Source organism: Dendropsophus ebraccatus, chromosome 8 (assembly GCF_027789765.1).
Source record: "Dendropsophus ebraccatus isolate aDenEbr1 chromosome 8, aDenEbr1.pat, whole genome shotgun sequence".
NCBI classification, from domain to species: domain Eukaryota; kingdom Metazoa; phylum Chordata; class Amphibia; order Anura; family Hylidae; genus Dendropsophus; species Dendropsophus ebraccatus.
Genome location: NC_091461.1, coordinates 5,960,620 through 5,974,863, shown reverse-complemented (window position 1 = coordinate 5,974,863; position 14,244 = coordinate 5,960,620). Strand labels below are relative to the sequence as shown.

The 14,244-nt window shown below is 44.4% G+C and overlaps 1 protein-coding gene across 1 annotated transcript in view; it reads right to left on the bottom strand.

The window, feature by feature from the left end:
- The window catches only part of VAX1 (ventral anterior homeobox 1), a 36,777-nt gene extending 25,588 nt beyond the window's left edge, over nucleotides 1-11,189 (bottom strand). Inside the window, exons 1-2 of the mRNA XM_069978809.1 lie at nucleotides 10,961-11,189; nucleotides 4,406-4,593 (exon numbers count right to left, since the gene is read on the bottom strand). Of these exons, the coding sequence (XP_069834910.1) occupies nucleotides 4,406-4,593; nucleotides 10,961-11,189 (417 nt within the window). The remainder of the gene's footprint in view (nucleotides 1-4,405; nucleotides 4,594-10,960) is intronic.
- Between the last annotated feature and the right edge of the window lie 3,055 nt (nucleotides 11,190-14,244).

Below are 14,244 nucleotides of genomic sequence, written 5' to 3'. Positions count from 1 at the left end.
GGTATATAATACTATATATAATACAGGCAGTGGGCTATGTAATACTATATATATTACAGGCAGGCAGTGGGGTATATAATACTATATGTAATACAGGAAGGCAGGGGGGGTATATAATACTGTATATAATAAAGGCAGTGGGGTATATAATACTGTATATAATACAGGCAGTGGGGTATATAATACTGTATATAATACAGACAGGCAGTGGTGTATATAATACTGTATATAATACAGACAGGCAGTGGTGTATATAATACTATATATAATACAGGCAGTGGGGTATATAATACTGTATATAATACAGACAGGCAGTGGTGTATATAAAACTATATATAATACAGGCAGTGGGGTATATAATACTATATATAATACAGGCAGTGGTGTATATAATACTATATATAATACAGGCAGTGGGGTATATAATACTATATATATTACAGGCAGGCAGTGGGGTATATAATACTATATGTAATACAGGAAGGCAGTGGGGTATATAATACTATATATAATACAGGCAGTGGGGTATATAATAATACTATATATAATACAGGCAGTGGGGTATATAATACTATATATATTACAGACAGGCAGTGGTGTATATAATACTATCTATAATACAGGCAGTGGGGTATATAATACTATATACATTACAGACAGGCAGTGGTGTATATAATACTGTATATAATACAGACAGGCAGTGGTGTATATAATACTATATATAATACAGGCAGTGGGGTATATAATACTGTATATAATACAGACTGGCAGTGGTGTATATAAAACTATATATAATACAGGCAGTGGGGTATATAATACTATATATAATACAGGCAGTGGGGTATATAATACAGGCAGGCAGTGGTGTATATAATACTATATATAATACAGGCAGTGGGGTATATAATACTATATATAATACAGGCAGTGGGGTATATAATACTATATATAATACAGGCAGTGGGGTATATAATACTATATGTAATACAGGCAGTGGGGTATATAATACTATATATAATACAGGCAGTGGGGTATATAATACTATATGTAATACAGGCAGTGGGGTATATAATACTATATATAATACAGGCAGTGGGGTATATAATACTATATGTAATACAGGCAGTGGGGTATTTAATACTATATATAATACAGGCAGTGGGGTATATAATACTATATATAATACAGGCAGGCAGTGGGGTATATAATACTATATATAATACAGGCAGTGGGGTATATAATACTATATATAATACAGACAGGCAGTGGTGTATATAATACAGACAGGCAGTGGTGTATATAATACTGTATAAAATACAGGCAGGCAGTGGTGTATATAATACTATATATAATACAGGCAGTGGGGTATATAATACTATATATAATAGAGGCAGTGGGGTATATAATACTATATATAATACAGGCAGGCAGTGGGGTATATAATACAGGCAGGCAGTGGTGTATATAATACTATATATAATAGAGGCAGTGGGGTATATAATACTATATATAATACAGGCAGTGGGGTATATAATACTATATATAATACAGGCAGTGGGGTATATAATACTATATATAATACAGGCAGTGGGGTATATAATACTATATATAATACAGGCAGTGGGGTATATAATACTATATATAATACAGGCAGTGGTGTATATAATACTATATATAATACAGGCAGTGGTGTATATAATACTATATATAATACAGGCAGTGGTGTATATAATACTGTATATAATACAGGCAGGCAGTGGTGTATATAATACTATATATAATACAGGCATGCAGTGGGGTATATAATACTATTTATAATATAGGCAGCGGTGTATATAATACTATATATAATACAGGCAGTGGGGTATATTATGCTATATATAATACAGGCAGGCAGTGGGGTATGTAATACTGTATTTAATACAGGCAGTGGGGTATATAATACTGTATATAATAGAGACAGGCAGTGGTGTATATAATACTATATATAATACAGGCAGGCAGTGGGGTATATAATACTATATATAATACAGGCAGTGGGGTATATAATACTATATATAATACAGGCAGTGGGCTATATAATACTATATATAATACAGACAGTGGGGTATATAATACTATATATAATACAGGCAGTGGGGTATATAATACTATATATAATACAGGCAGTGGGCTATATAATACTATATATAATACAGGCAGTGGTGTATATAATACTATATATAATACAGGCAGGCAGTGGTGTATATAATACTATATATAATACAGGCATGCAGTGGGGTATATAATACTATATATAATACAGGCAGTGGGGTATATAATACTATATATAATACAGGCAGTGGGCTATGTAATACTATATATATTACAGGCAGGCAGTGGGGTATATAATACTATATGTAATACAGGAAGGCAGGGGGGGTATATAATACTGTATATAATAAAGGCAGTGGGGTATATAATACTGTATATAATACAGGCAGTGGGGTATATAATACTGTATATAATACAGACAGGCAGTGGTGTATATAATACTGTATATAATACAGACAGGCAGTGGTGTATATAATACTATATATAATACAGGCAGTGGGGTATATAATACTGTATATAATACAGACAGGCAGTGGTGTATATAAAACTATATATAATACAGGCAGTGGGGTATATAATACTATATATAATACAGGCAGTGGTGTATATAATACTATATATAATACAGGCAGTGGGGTATATAATACTATATATATTACAGGCAGGCAGTGGGGTATATAATACTATATGTAATACAGGAAGGCAGTGGGGTATATAATACTATATATAATACAGGCAGTGGGGTATATAATAATACTATATATAATACAGGCAGTGGGGTATATAATACTATATATATTACAGACAGGCAGTGGTGTATATAATACTATCTATAATACAGGCAGTGGGGTATATAATACTATATACATTACAGACAGGCAGTGGTGTATATAATACTGTATATAATACAGACAGGCAGTGGGGTATATAATACTATATATAATACAGGCAGTGGGGTATATAATACTGTATATAATACAGACTGGCAGTGGTGTATATAAAACTATATATAATACAGGCAGTGGGGTATATAATACTATATATAATACAGGCAGTGGGGTATATAATACAGGCAGGCAGTGGTGTATATAATACTATATATAATACAGGCAGTGGGGTATATAATACTATATATAATACAGGCAGTGGGGTATATAATACTATATATAATACAGGCAGTGGGGTATATAATACTATATATAATACAGGCAGTGGGGTATATAATACTATATATAATACAGGCAGTGGGGTATATAATACTATATGTAATACAGGCAGTGGGGTATATAATACTATATATAATACAGGCAGTGGGGTATATAATACTATATGTAATACAGGCAGTGGGGTATTTAATACTATATATAATACAGGCAGTGGGGTATATAATACTATATATAATACAGGCAGGCAGTGGGGTATATAATACTATATATAATACAGGCAGTGGGGTATATACTATATATAATACAGGCAGTGGGGTATATAATACTATATATAATACAGGCAGTGGGGTATATAATACTATATATAATACAGGCAGTGGGGTATATAATACTATATATATTACAGACAGGCAGTGGTGTATATAATACTATATATAATACATGCAGTAGTATATCTATATACCCTCCTATATACCTGTGTCTCGGAGAGGCTGAGCTGTATATAGTACATACAGTGGTATATATATATACTCCTATATACCTGTGTCTCGGAGAGGCTGAGCTGTATATAGTACATACAGTGGTATATATATATACTCCTATATACCTGTGTCTCGGAGAGGCTGAGCTGTATATAGTACATGCAGTGGTATATATATATACTCCTATATACCTGTGTCTCGGAGAGGCTGAGCTGTATATAGTACATGCAGTGGTATATATATATATACTCTCCTATATACCTGTGTCTCGGAGAGGCTGAGCTGTATATAGTACATACAGTGGTATATATATATACTCCTATATTCCTGTGTCTCGGAGAGGCTGAGCTGTATATAGTACATGCAGTGGTATATATATATACTCCTATATACCTGTGTCTCGGAGAGGCTGAGCTGTATATAGTACATGCAGTAGTATATCTATATACTCTCCTATATACCTGTGTCTCGGAGAGGCTGAGCTGTATATAGTACATACAGTGGTATATATATATATACTCCTATATACCTGTGTCTCGGAGAGGCTGAGCTGTATATAGTACATGCAGTGGTATATCTATATACTCTCCTATATTCCTGTGTCTCGGAGAGGCTGAGCTGTATATAGTACATGCAGTAGTATATCTATATACTCCTATATACCTGTGTCTCGGAGAGGCTGAGTTGTCGGGCCAGCTCGGTCCGCTCCCGCCCCACCACGTACTGACATCTCTGGAACTCCATCTCCAGCCGGTAGAGCTGCTCGGCAGTGAATGAGGTCCGGGTCCGCTTGGGTCGGTCCAGGTCCAGTCCTTTGGGCAGGATGATCTCCCGGATGGAGCCCTTGGCATCTAGGGGAGCAAATCCAGAGGATGAGGAAGGTGACCCGCACAGGACCCCCTGCACCCCATTACACCACCTGTACAGGACCCCCTGCACCCCATTACACCACCAGTACAGGTCCCCTGCACCCCATTACACCACCTGTACAGAACCCCCTGCACCCCATTACACCACCAGTACAGGACCCCCTGCACCCCATTACACCACCTGTACAGGACCCCCTGCACCCCATTACACCACCTGTACAGGACCCCCTGCACCCCATTACACCACCTGTACAGGACCCCCTGCACCCCATTACACCACCTGTACAGAACCCCCTGCACCCCATTACACCACCAGTACAGGACCCCTGCACCCCATTACACCACCTGTACAGGACCCCCTGCACCCCATTACACCACCTGTATAGGACCCCCTGCAGCCCATTACACCACCTGTATAGGACCCCCTGCACCCCATTACACCACCTGTACAGGACCCCCTGCACCCCATTACACCACCTGTATAGGACCCCCTGCACCCCATTACACCACCTGTATAGGACCCCCTGCACCCCATTACACGACCTGTATAGGACCCCTGCACCCCATTACACCACCTGTACAGGACCCCCTGCACCCCATTACACCACCTGTATAGGACCCCCTGCAGCCCATTACACCACCTGTATAGGACCCCCTGCACCCCATTACACCACCTGTACAGGACCCCCTGCACCCCATTACACCACCTGTACAGGACCCCTGCAGCCCATTACACCACCTGTATAGGACCCCCTGCACCCCATTACACCACCAGTCTAACCAGGTGCAGGGAGCGCCCCTAAATCACAGTCCCCGGCCGCGCTGTGTGGGTGCTGCCCCCTCTCCTATACTATATAGTATAATAGCATGTATATACAGTATCCTATATCCTGCGGTGTATAATAACACTGAGGGGCCGCATCATTATTACTATTATTGCTGCTATTATTATATACTGTATAATATAACTATATATAATTATATACCGATTACTACACTTATACAGCAGCACATTATATACTAGGAATCCTGTGTAGTATGGCATTTATATTGTCTCTCCGCTCACAAGTAATAATAATAATAATAACCAGAAGTATATAATACATCATCTGCTATCTAATCGGAATACTGATAATAAATTATAATAAAATTATTATTATTATTATTATTTGTTTTATTTTATATTATTTATAATAATGATAATCAGCATCATCAATATATTATACATAATCTAGTATATAATAAGAATAATATTGATAACAATATTGATATCAGTATATAATACATCATCTAGTATGTTATAGGAAGATATAATAATAATGATAATAATAATAATAATAATAATATTCAGTATATATTACATCATCTAGTATGTTATAAGAAGATATAATAATATTCTGTATATATATATAAGAAGGATAATAATAATAATAATAATAATAATTATTATTATTATTATTATTATTATTATTATTATTATTATTATTATTATTATTATTATTCATCATCTAATAAGTGTCAGCCTTCCTCCCTGATCTATCACTGGGGTGTAAGGTCTTGTACCTTCTCATCATTTTAATATATATATATATATATATATATATATATATATATATATATATATATATATATATCCTGTGTAAACTGTGGCCTAATAAAGTGATAAACAGCAAAGAAAGTGGAAGAAGCAAAGACACTAATGTAGACCAGAGCGTTTATGTGGAGGTGAGTGATCGGCAGGTGTGATATACAGGAGTGATCGGCAGGTGTGATATACAGGAGGGATCGGCGGGTGTGATATACAGGAGGGATCGGCGGGTGTGATATACAGGAGGGATCGGCGGGTGTGATATACAGGAGGGATCGGCAGGTGTGATATACAGGAGGGATCGGCGGGTGTGATATACAGGAGGGATCGGCAGGTGTGATATACAGGAGGGATCGGCGGGTGTGATATACAGGAGGGATCGGCAGGTGTGATATACAGGAGGGATCGGCGGGTGTGATATACAGGAGGGATCGGCAGGTGTGATATACAGGAGGGATCGGCGGGTGTGATATACAGGAGGGATCGGCGGGTGTGATATACAGGAGGGATCGGCAGGTGTGATATACAGGAGTGATCGGCAGGTGTGATATACAGGAGTGATCGGCGGGTGTGATATACAGGAGTGATCGGCGGGTGTGATATACAGGAGGGATCGGCAGGTGTGATATACAGGAGGGATCGGCGGGTGTGATATACAGGAGGGATCGGCGGGTGTGTCGCTGTGGGGGATATAGGAGGCGCTGTGGGGGACGCTGTGGTGGATGTGGGGGGCGCTGTGGTGGATGTGGGGGGCGCTGTGGGGGATGTGGGGGGCGCTGTGGTGGATGTGGGGGGCGCTGTGGTGGATGTAGGGGGCGCTGTGGGGGATGTAGGAGGCGCTGTGGGGGATGTGGGGGGCGCTGTGGTGGATGTAGGGGGCGCTGTGGGGGGCGCTGTGGGGGATGTGGGGGGCGCTGTGGTGGATGTGGGGGGCGCTGTGGTGGATGTAGGGGGCGCTGTGGGGGATATAGGAGGCGCTGTGGGGGATGTGGGGGGCGCTGTGGTGGATGTAGGGGGCGCTGTGGGGGGCGCTGTGGGGGATGTGGGGGGTGCTGTGTGGGATGTAGGGGGCGCTGTGGGGGACGCTGTGGGGGATGTGGGGGCGCTGTGGGGGATGTGGGGGCGCTGTGGGGGATATAGGAGGCGCTGTGGTGGATGTAGGGGGCGCTGTGGGGGATGTGGGGGACGCTGTGGGGGATGTAGGGGGCGCTGTGGGGGGCGCTGTGGGGGATGTAGGGGGCGCTGTGGGGGGCGCTGTGGGGGATGTAGGGGGTGCTGTGGGGGATGTGGGGGGCGCTGTGGGGGATGTAGGGGGCGCTGTGGGGGATGTGGGGGGCGCTGTGGGGGATGTGGGGGGCGCTGTGGGGGATGTGGGGGGCGCTGTGGGGGATGTAGGGGGCGCTGTGGTGGATGTAGGGGGCGCTGTGGGGGATGTAGGGGGCGCTGTGGGGGATGTAGGGGGCGCTGTGGGGGATGTAGGGGGCGCTGTGGGGGATGTGGGGGGCGCTGTGGGGGATGTAGGGGGCGCTGTGGGGGATGTAGGGGGCGCTTTGGGGGATGTAGGGGGCGCTGTGGGGGATGTAGGGGGCGCTTTGGGGGGCGCTGTGGGGGATGTAGGGGGCGCTGTGGGGGGCGCTGTGGGGGATGTAGGGGGTGCTGTGGGGGATGTGGGGGGCGCTGTGGGGGATGTAGGGGGCGCTGTGGGGGATGTGGGGGGCGCTGTGGGGGATGTAGGGGGCGCTGTGGGGGATGTGGGGGGCGCTGTGGGGGATGTAGGGGGCGCTGTGGTGGATGTAGGGGGCGCTGTGGGGGATGTAGGGGGCGCTGTGGGGGATGTAGGGGGCGCTGTGGGGGATGTAGGGGGCGCTGTGGGGGATGTGGGGGGCGCTGTGGGGGATGTAGGGGGCGCTGTGGGGGATGTAGGGGGCGCTTTGGGGGATGTAGGGGGCGCTGTGGGGGATGTAGGGGGCGCTTTGGGGGGCGCTGTGGGGGATGTGGGGGGCGCTGTGGTGGATGTGGGGGGCGCTGTGGGGGATATAGGAGGCGCTGTGGGGGATGTGGGGGGCACTGTGGGGGATGTGGGGGATGTGGGGGGCGCTGTGGGGGATGTGGGGGGCGCTGTGGGGGGCGCTGTGGTGGATGTAGGGGGCGCTGTGGGGGGCGCTGTGGGGGATGTGGGGGGTGCTGTGTGGGATGTAGGGGGCGCTGTGGGGGGCGCTGTGGTGGATGTAGGGGGCGCTGTGGGGGGCGCTGTGGGGGATGTAGGGGGCGCTGTGGGGGGCGCTGTGTTGGATGTGGGTGCTCGGGTCTTGTTTGCTGCAGCAACCAAATCTCCAGGTGATTACATAGGAGATCACTATATAGAGGTGATTACATAGGAGATCACTATATAGAGGTGATTACATAGGACATCACTATATAGGGGTGAATGCTTTGGGGATTATGATATAGGGGTGAATACATAGGATATAACTATACAGGGGTGAATACATAGGGGATCACTATAACTGCACTGAAGTGAGTGTACAGAGGTTCCTCTATAGGGGTGAGTGTATAGAGGTTCCTCTATAGGGGTGAGTGTACAGAGGTTCCTCTATAGGGGTGAGTGTACAGAGGTTCCTCTATAGGGGTGAGTGTACAGAGGTTCCTCTATAGGGGTGAGTGTACAGAGGTTCCTCTATAGGGGTGAGTGTACAGAGGTTCCTCTATAGGGGTGAGTGTACAGAGGTTCCTCTATAGGGGTGAGTGTACAGAGGTTCCTCTATAGGGGTGAGCGTACAGAGGTTCCTCTATAGGGGTGAGTGTACAGAGGTTACTCCATAGGGGTGAGTGTACAGAGGTTACTCTATAGGGGTAAGTGTACAGAGGTTACTCTATAGGGGTGAGCGTACAGAGGTTACTCTATAGGGGAGAGCGTACAGAGGTTACTCTATAGGGGTGAGCGTACAGAGGTTCCTCTATAGGGGTGAGTGTACAGAGGTTACTCCATAGGGGTGAGTGTACAGAGGTTCCTCTATAGGGGTGAGTGTACAGAGGTTCCTCTATAGGGGTGAGTGTACAGAGGTTACTCCATAGGGGTGAGTGTACAGAGGTTACTCTATAGGGGTGAGCGTACAGAGGTTCCTCTATAGGGGTGAGCGTACAGAGGTTACTCCATAGGGGTTAGCGTACAGAGGTTACTCTATAGGGTTGAGTGTACAGAGGTTACTCTATAGGGTTGAGTGTACAGAGGTTCCTCTATAGGGGTAAGTGTACAGAGGTTCCTCTATAGTGGTGAGTGTACAGAGGTTACTCTATAGGGGTAAGTGTACAGAGGTTACTCTATAGGGGTTAGCGTACAGAGGTTACTCTATAGGGTTGAGTGTACAGAGGTTCCTCTATAGGGGTAAGTGTACAGAGGTTCCTCTATAGTGGTGAGTGTACAGAGGTTCCTCTATAGGGGTAAGTGTACAGAGGTTACTCTATAGGGGTGAGTGTACAGAGGTTACTCTATAGGGGTAAGTGTACAGAGGTTACTCTATAGGGGTGAGTGTACAGAGGTTACTCCATAGGGGTGAGTGTACAGAGGTTACTCCATAGGGGTGAGCGTACAGAGGTTACTCTATAGGGGTGAGTGTACAGAGGTTACTCTATAGGGGTGAGTGTACAGAGGTTACTCTATAGGGGTGAGTGTACAGAGGTTACTCCATAGGGGTGAGTGTACAGAAGTTCCTCTATAGGGGTGAGTGTACAGAGGTTCCTCTATAGTGGTGAGTGTACAGAGGTTACTCTATAGGGGTGAGTGTACAGAGGTTACTCTATAGGGGTGAGTGTACAGAGGTTACTCTATAGGGGTGAGTGTACAGAGGTTACTCCATAGGGGTGAGTGTACAGAGGTTACTCCATAGGGGTGAGCGTACAGAGGTTACTCTATAGGGGTGAGTGTACAGAGGTTACTCTATAGGGGTGAGTGTACAGAGGTTATAGGGTAGGTGTTCAGATGGAGGTCAGTGTAAGTAGGGCAGGTATATGGAGCGAGAGGTAGACGTTTAGAGGTGTATATACTGTATCAGATGTCAATATATAGGAAGTGGGATTATAAGGGAATTATACAAGGGGAGAGGGGTGTGAGTATGTAAGGACAGGGGTATATAAGGGGCATTAAGTCCATAGTGAGAGTTCTTGGAACAGACTACAGTATATAGGAGTGAGGTGTATATGGGGACACTGGACATTATATGTAATAGGAGTTGGGGCAGTAATGTGGTGTAGAGGGGCAGGTTGGTGGGGTCAGAAATGGATATAAATATATATGGAAGCATGTAGATCAATGTATATACACCCGGGTAGGCTCAGGGGGCTAAATGGTTACAGGTAAGTGCACAGAGTTGTGAATAGAGGGGTAAGTTACTAGGATATATATATATATATATATATATATATATATATATATATATAGAGGAATGTATAGAACATATAAACTGATATACAGCACATGTCAAGCATATAAAAGTGCATGTATACAGGTGTAGGTATATGAGGGGGCTCATACGGAGGAATGTATGAAGGTTATTGGAGTAATGTATATAAGGAAGGAGTATAGAAAGTTTTCTATAGGGTTTAGGATATGTAGGGACAAAGAGGTGAGGGTGTAGAGCTGTATATGATTGTGGGATTGGGTATATATGAAGTCTGTAGTGTTTCTAGGGTTAGTGATCTCATTTGATGTGATATTGTATAATCTCTATATGAGTTTGGGTGTATATGGGGTTCTCATGTTACCTCGCACCAGGATCCTCCTGCAGTAGTCCGGGTCTGTGCTCTTGCCCTTAGTACAGGGGTCGGAGGCTCCCGGGGCGGAGGGGTAGGTGCCCTGCGACTGTTGCTCCTTCAGATAAGGGCTGGGCATGCCTGGCTGGGGGTCCCTGGGGTCCTTGCCCTCCTTGTGCCCAGGCTTTGAGCCCCTGGTGTTCTCCTCCCTCAGGTCCATGCTGCGCACCTTCTCGAACATAGATGTCTGATCCGGCGCTGATCCGGCGCAGTGCTGCTGCCTCCTGATCAGGTCCAGCACTGTGCACACCAGCTGACTGCGCTACATGATGTGGAGGCTGCGCTGAGTGCAGGGAGTCTTCAGCCTCCACACTGAGGTCTCCTCATCAATGCACCAGAGTCTTCTGTAGATGGAGAAGATGTCAAGTGGCCCCAATCAATGAGAAGAGATGATGAGGGGCCCTAATTACTAAGGATGGTGCATGAGGGGCCCAAATCGCTGACAGGAGAGGATGGAGGGCCCCACTCACAGAGGATCGATGGGTTGATAAAGAAGAGACCCCCTTAACTAAAGGAAATATTAGGGGACCCCAATGGGTGAGGGAGGGGGTGAAGGTCCTGGTAACTAAGCAGAGTTCAGAGACCACAGTCCCCAGGGGTCCAATGACTGTGGGGAGATGATGGGGGGCCCCAGTGACTGATGAGAGGTGTCGAGGGGACGCTGCTCTTATCCTGCACTGGCCAGACGAGTCCTCATTGCCGAGTGTCAGCCCCTGTGCCCAGTATTTATCCCTGCCCTCCAGTCCTCTGATGACACCAAATTATACTCCTTTGTTGGAATGTGCAGCTTAGGAGCAGCAGCTCAATGAAGCCTTACGGAGATAGTCCTGGGGAGCGCGTCTTCCTCCTGTCCCTGCCCTCCACCTTTTACATGGGGAGATGGGGGGTATGAGCAGCTTCGCACATTACTGTCCATCCAGGAGGTGGCTGAGGTGCTGGGATGGGCGCACAATCCTCAGGGGAACAGCAGAAAGTTTCTCCAGGCAGGAGCCGCCTATTGTCCTAGTCCCAGGTCTCAGAGAGGCGCAGCCAGTAATCCAATAAACCATTGATTAGGCCACAATGGCTCAATTCAAATCAATGGCCTGGTGGAGAGAGGATGGAGATCTCCTTGTCACCTCGTACAGGACCCCTCCTCACAGACCTGCTCATTCAGCTCCTTTCTGAAGAACGGAGAATGGGCTGAGAGATGGAAATTATCTAATGGGGCCGGGTATTAACACTCAGGCCTGTCAGGGTGGGGGGCTGCCAATGGCTCCTGCCAGGGGGAAAGTAGACAAACTCCACCAGGCTGAATGAGGAGCTGAGATCTGGGCAGAGAGGCAAGGAAACCTAACAGAGTCAACTTGACTCCTACCAGGGGCCTGCCATTAACCCCTGGAAGGCCATGACACTCTCAGCCCACTCCCCCTCACCTGGAAGTTCTGCAGAGATCAAATTGGAAAAGATTTACTGCTACGTGATGTTTACCAAGGTCAAAACCCAGAGCAGAAGCTGCAGTGGAGTGAGGTATAGAGCATGGAAGAGAGCGAGGAGAAGAGAGCAGAATAAAGTGAGGACTAGATCCAGGACTAGGGCACGGAACAGAGAGCGGAAGAGTGCGAGGAAAACCGCAAGAGACAGAGCACAGGATATATGGAGGAGAAGAGCGAATATAAAGTGGGAAATAGAGTGCAGAATAGATAGCAAATATATAACGTGAGGAATAGAGTGCAGAATAGATAGCAAATATATAGTGTGAGGAATAGAGTGCAGAATAGATAGCAAATATATAGTGTGAGGAATAGAGTGCAGAATAGATAGCAAATATATAGTGTGAGGAATAGAGTGCGGAATAGATAGCAAATATATAACGTGAGGAACAGAGTGCAGAATAGATAGCAAATATATAGTGTGAGGAATAGAGTGCGGAATAGATAGCAAATATATAACGTGAGGAACAGAGTGCGGAATAGATAGCAAATATATAACGTGAGGAACGGAGTGCAGAATAGATAGCAAATATATAGTGTGAGGAATAGAGTGCAGAATAGATAGCAAATATATAGTGTGAGGAATAGAGTGCAGAATAGATAGCAAATATATAGTGTGAGGAATAGAGTGCGGAATAGATAGCAAATATATAACGTGAGGAACAGAGTGCAGAATAGATAGCAAATATATAGTGTGAGGAATAGAGTGCGGAATAGATAGCAAATATATAAGGTGAGGAATAGAGTGCGGAATAGATAGCAAATATACAGTATAATGTGAGGAATAGAGTGCAGAATAGATAGCAAATATATAACGTGAGGAACAGAGTGCAGAATAGATAGCAAATATATAATGTGAGGAACAGAGTGCGGAATAGATAGGAAATATATAACGTGAGGAACAGAGTGCGGAATAGATAGCAAATATATAATGTGAGGAATAGAGTGCAGAATAGATATCAAATATATAATGTGAGCAATAGAGTGCAGAATAGATAGCAAATATATAATGTGAGGAATAGAGAGCGGAATAGGTCTAGGAATAAGGAACGGAACAGAGAGCAGAACAGTGTGAGGGGAAAAAAAAGAGGCAGAGCACAGGATAGAACAAGGAGGAGAGCGAATATAAAGTGAGAAATAGAGTGAGAAATAAATAATATAAAAAAGAATAAAGGTGAGGAATAGAAAGGGAATATAACGTGAGGAATAGAGTGCGCAATAGAGTGAGGAAGAGATAACAAATATAACGTGAGGAATAGAGTGAGGAATAGATAGCGAATATAACGTTAGGAATAGATAGCAAATATAACGTGAGAAATAGAGAATCGAAAAAGGAGTGATAAATAGATAGCAAATATATAATGTGAGGAATAGAGTGCGGAATAGATAGCAAATATATAATGTGAGGAATAGAGTGCGGAATAGATAGCAAATATATAATGTGAGGAATAGAGTGCGGAATAGATAGCAAATATATAATGTGAGGAATAGAGTGCGGAATAGATAGCAAATATATAATGTGAGGAACAGAGTGCAGAATAGATAGCAAATATATAATGTGAGGAATAGAGTGCGGAATAGATAGCAAATATATAATGTGAGGAATAGAGCGCAGAATAGATAGCAAATATTTTATCTGAGGAATAGAGAATCTAAAAAGTAATAGAGCGCAGAATAGATAGCAAATATATTATGTGAGGAATAGAGCGCGGAATAGATAGCAAATATATTATGTGAGGAATAGAGCGCAGAATAGGGTGAGGA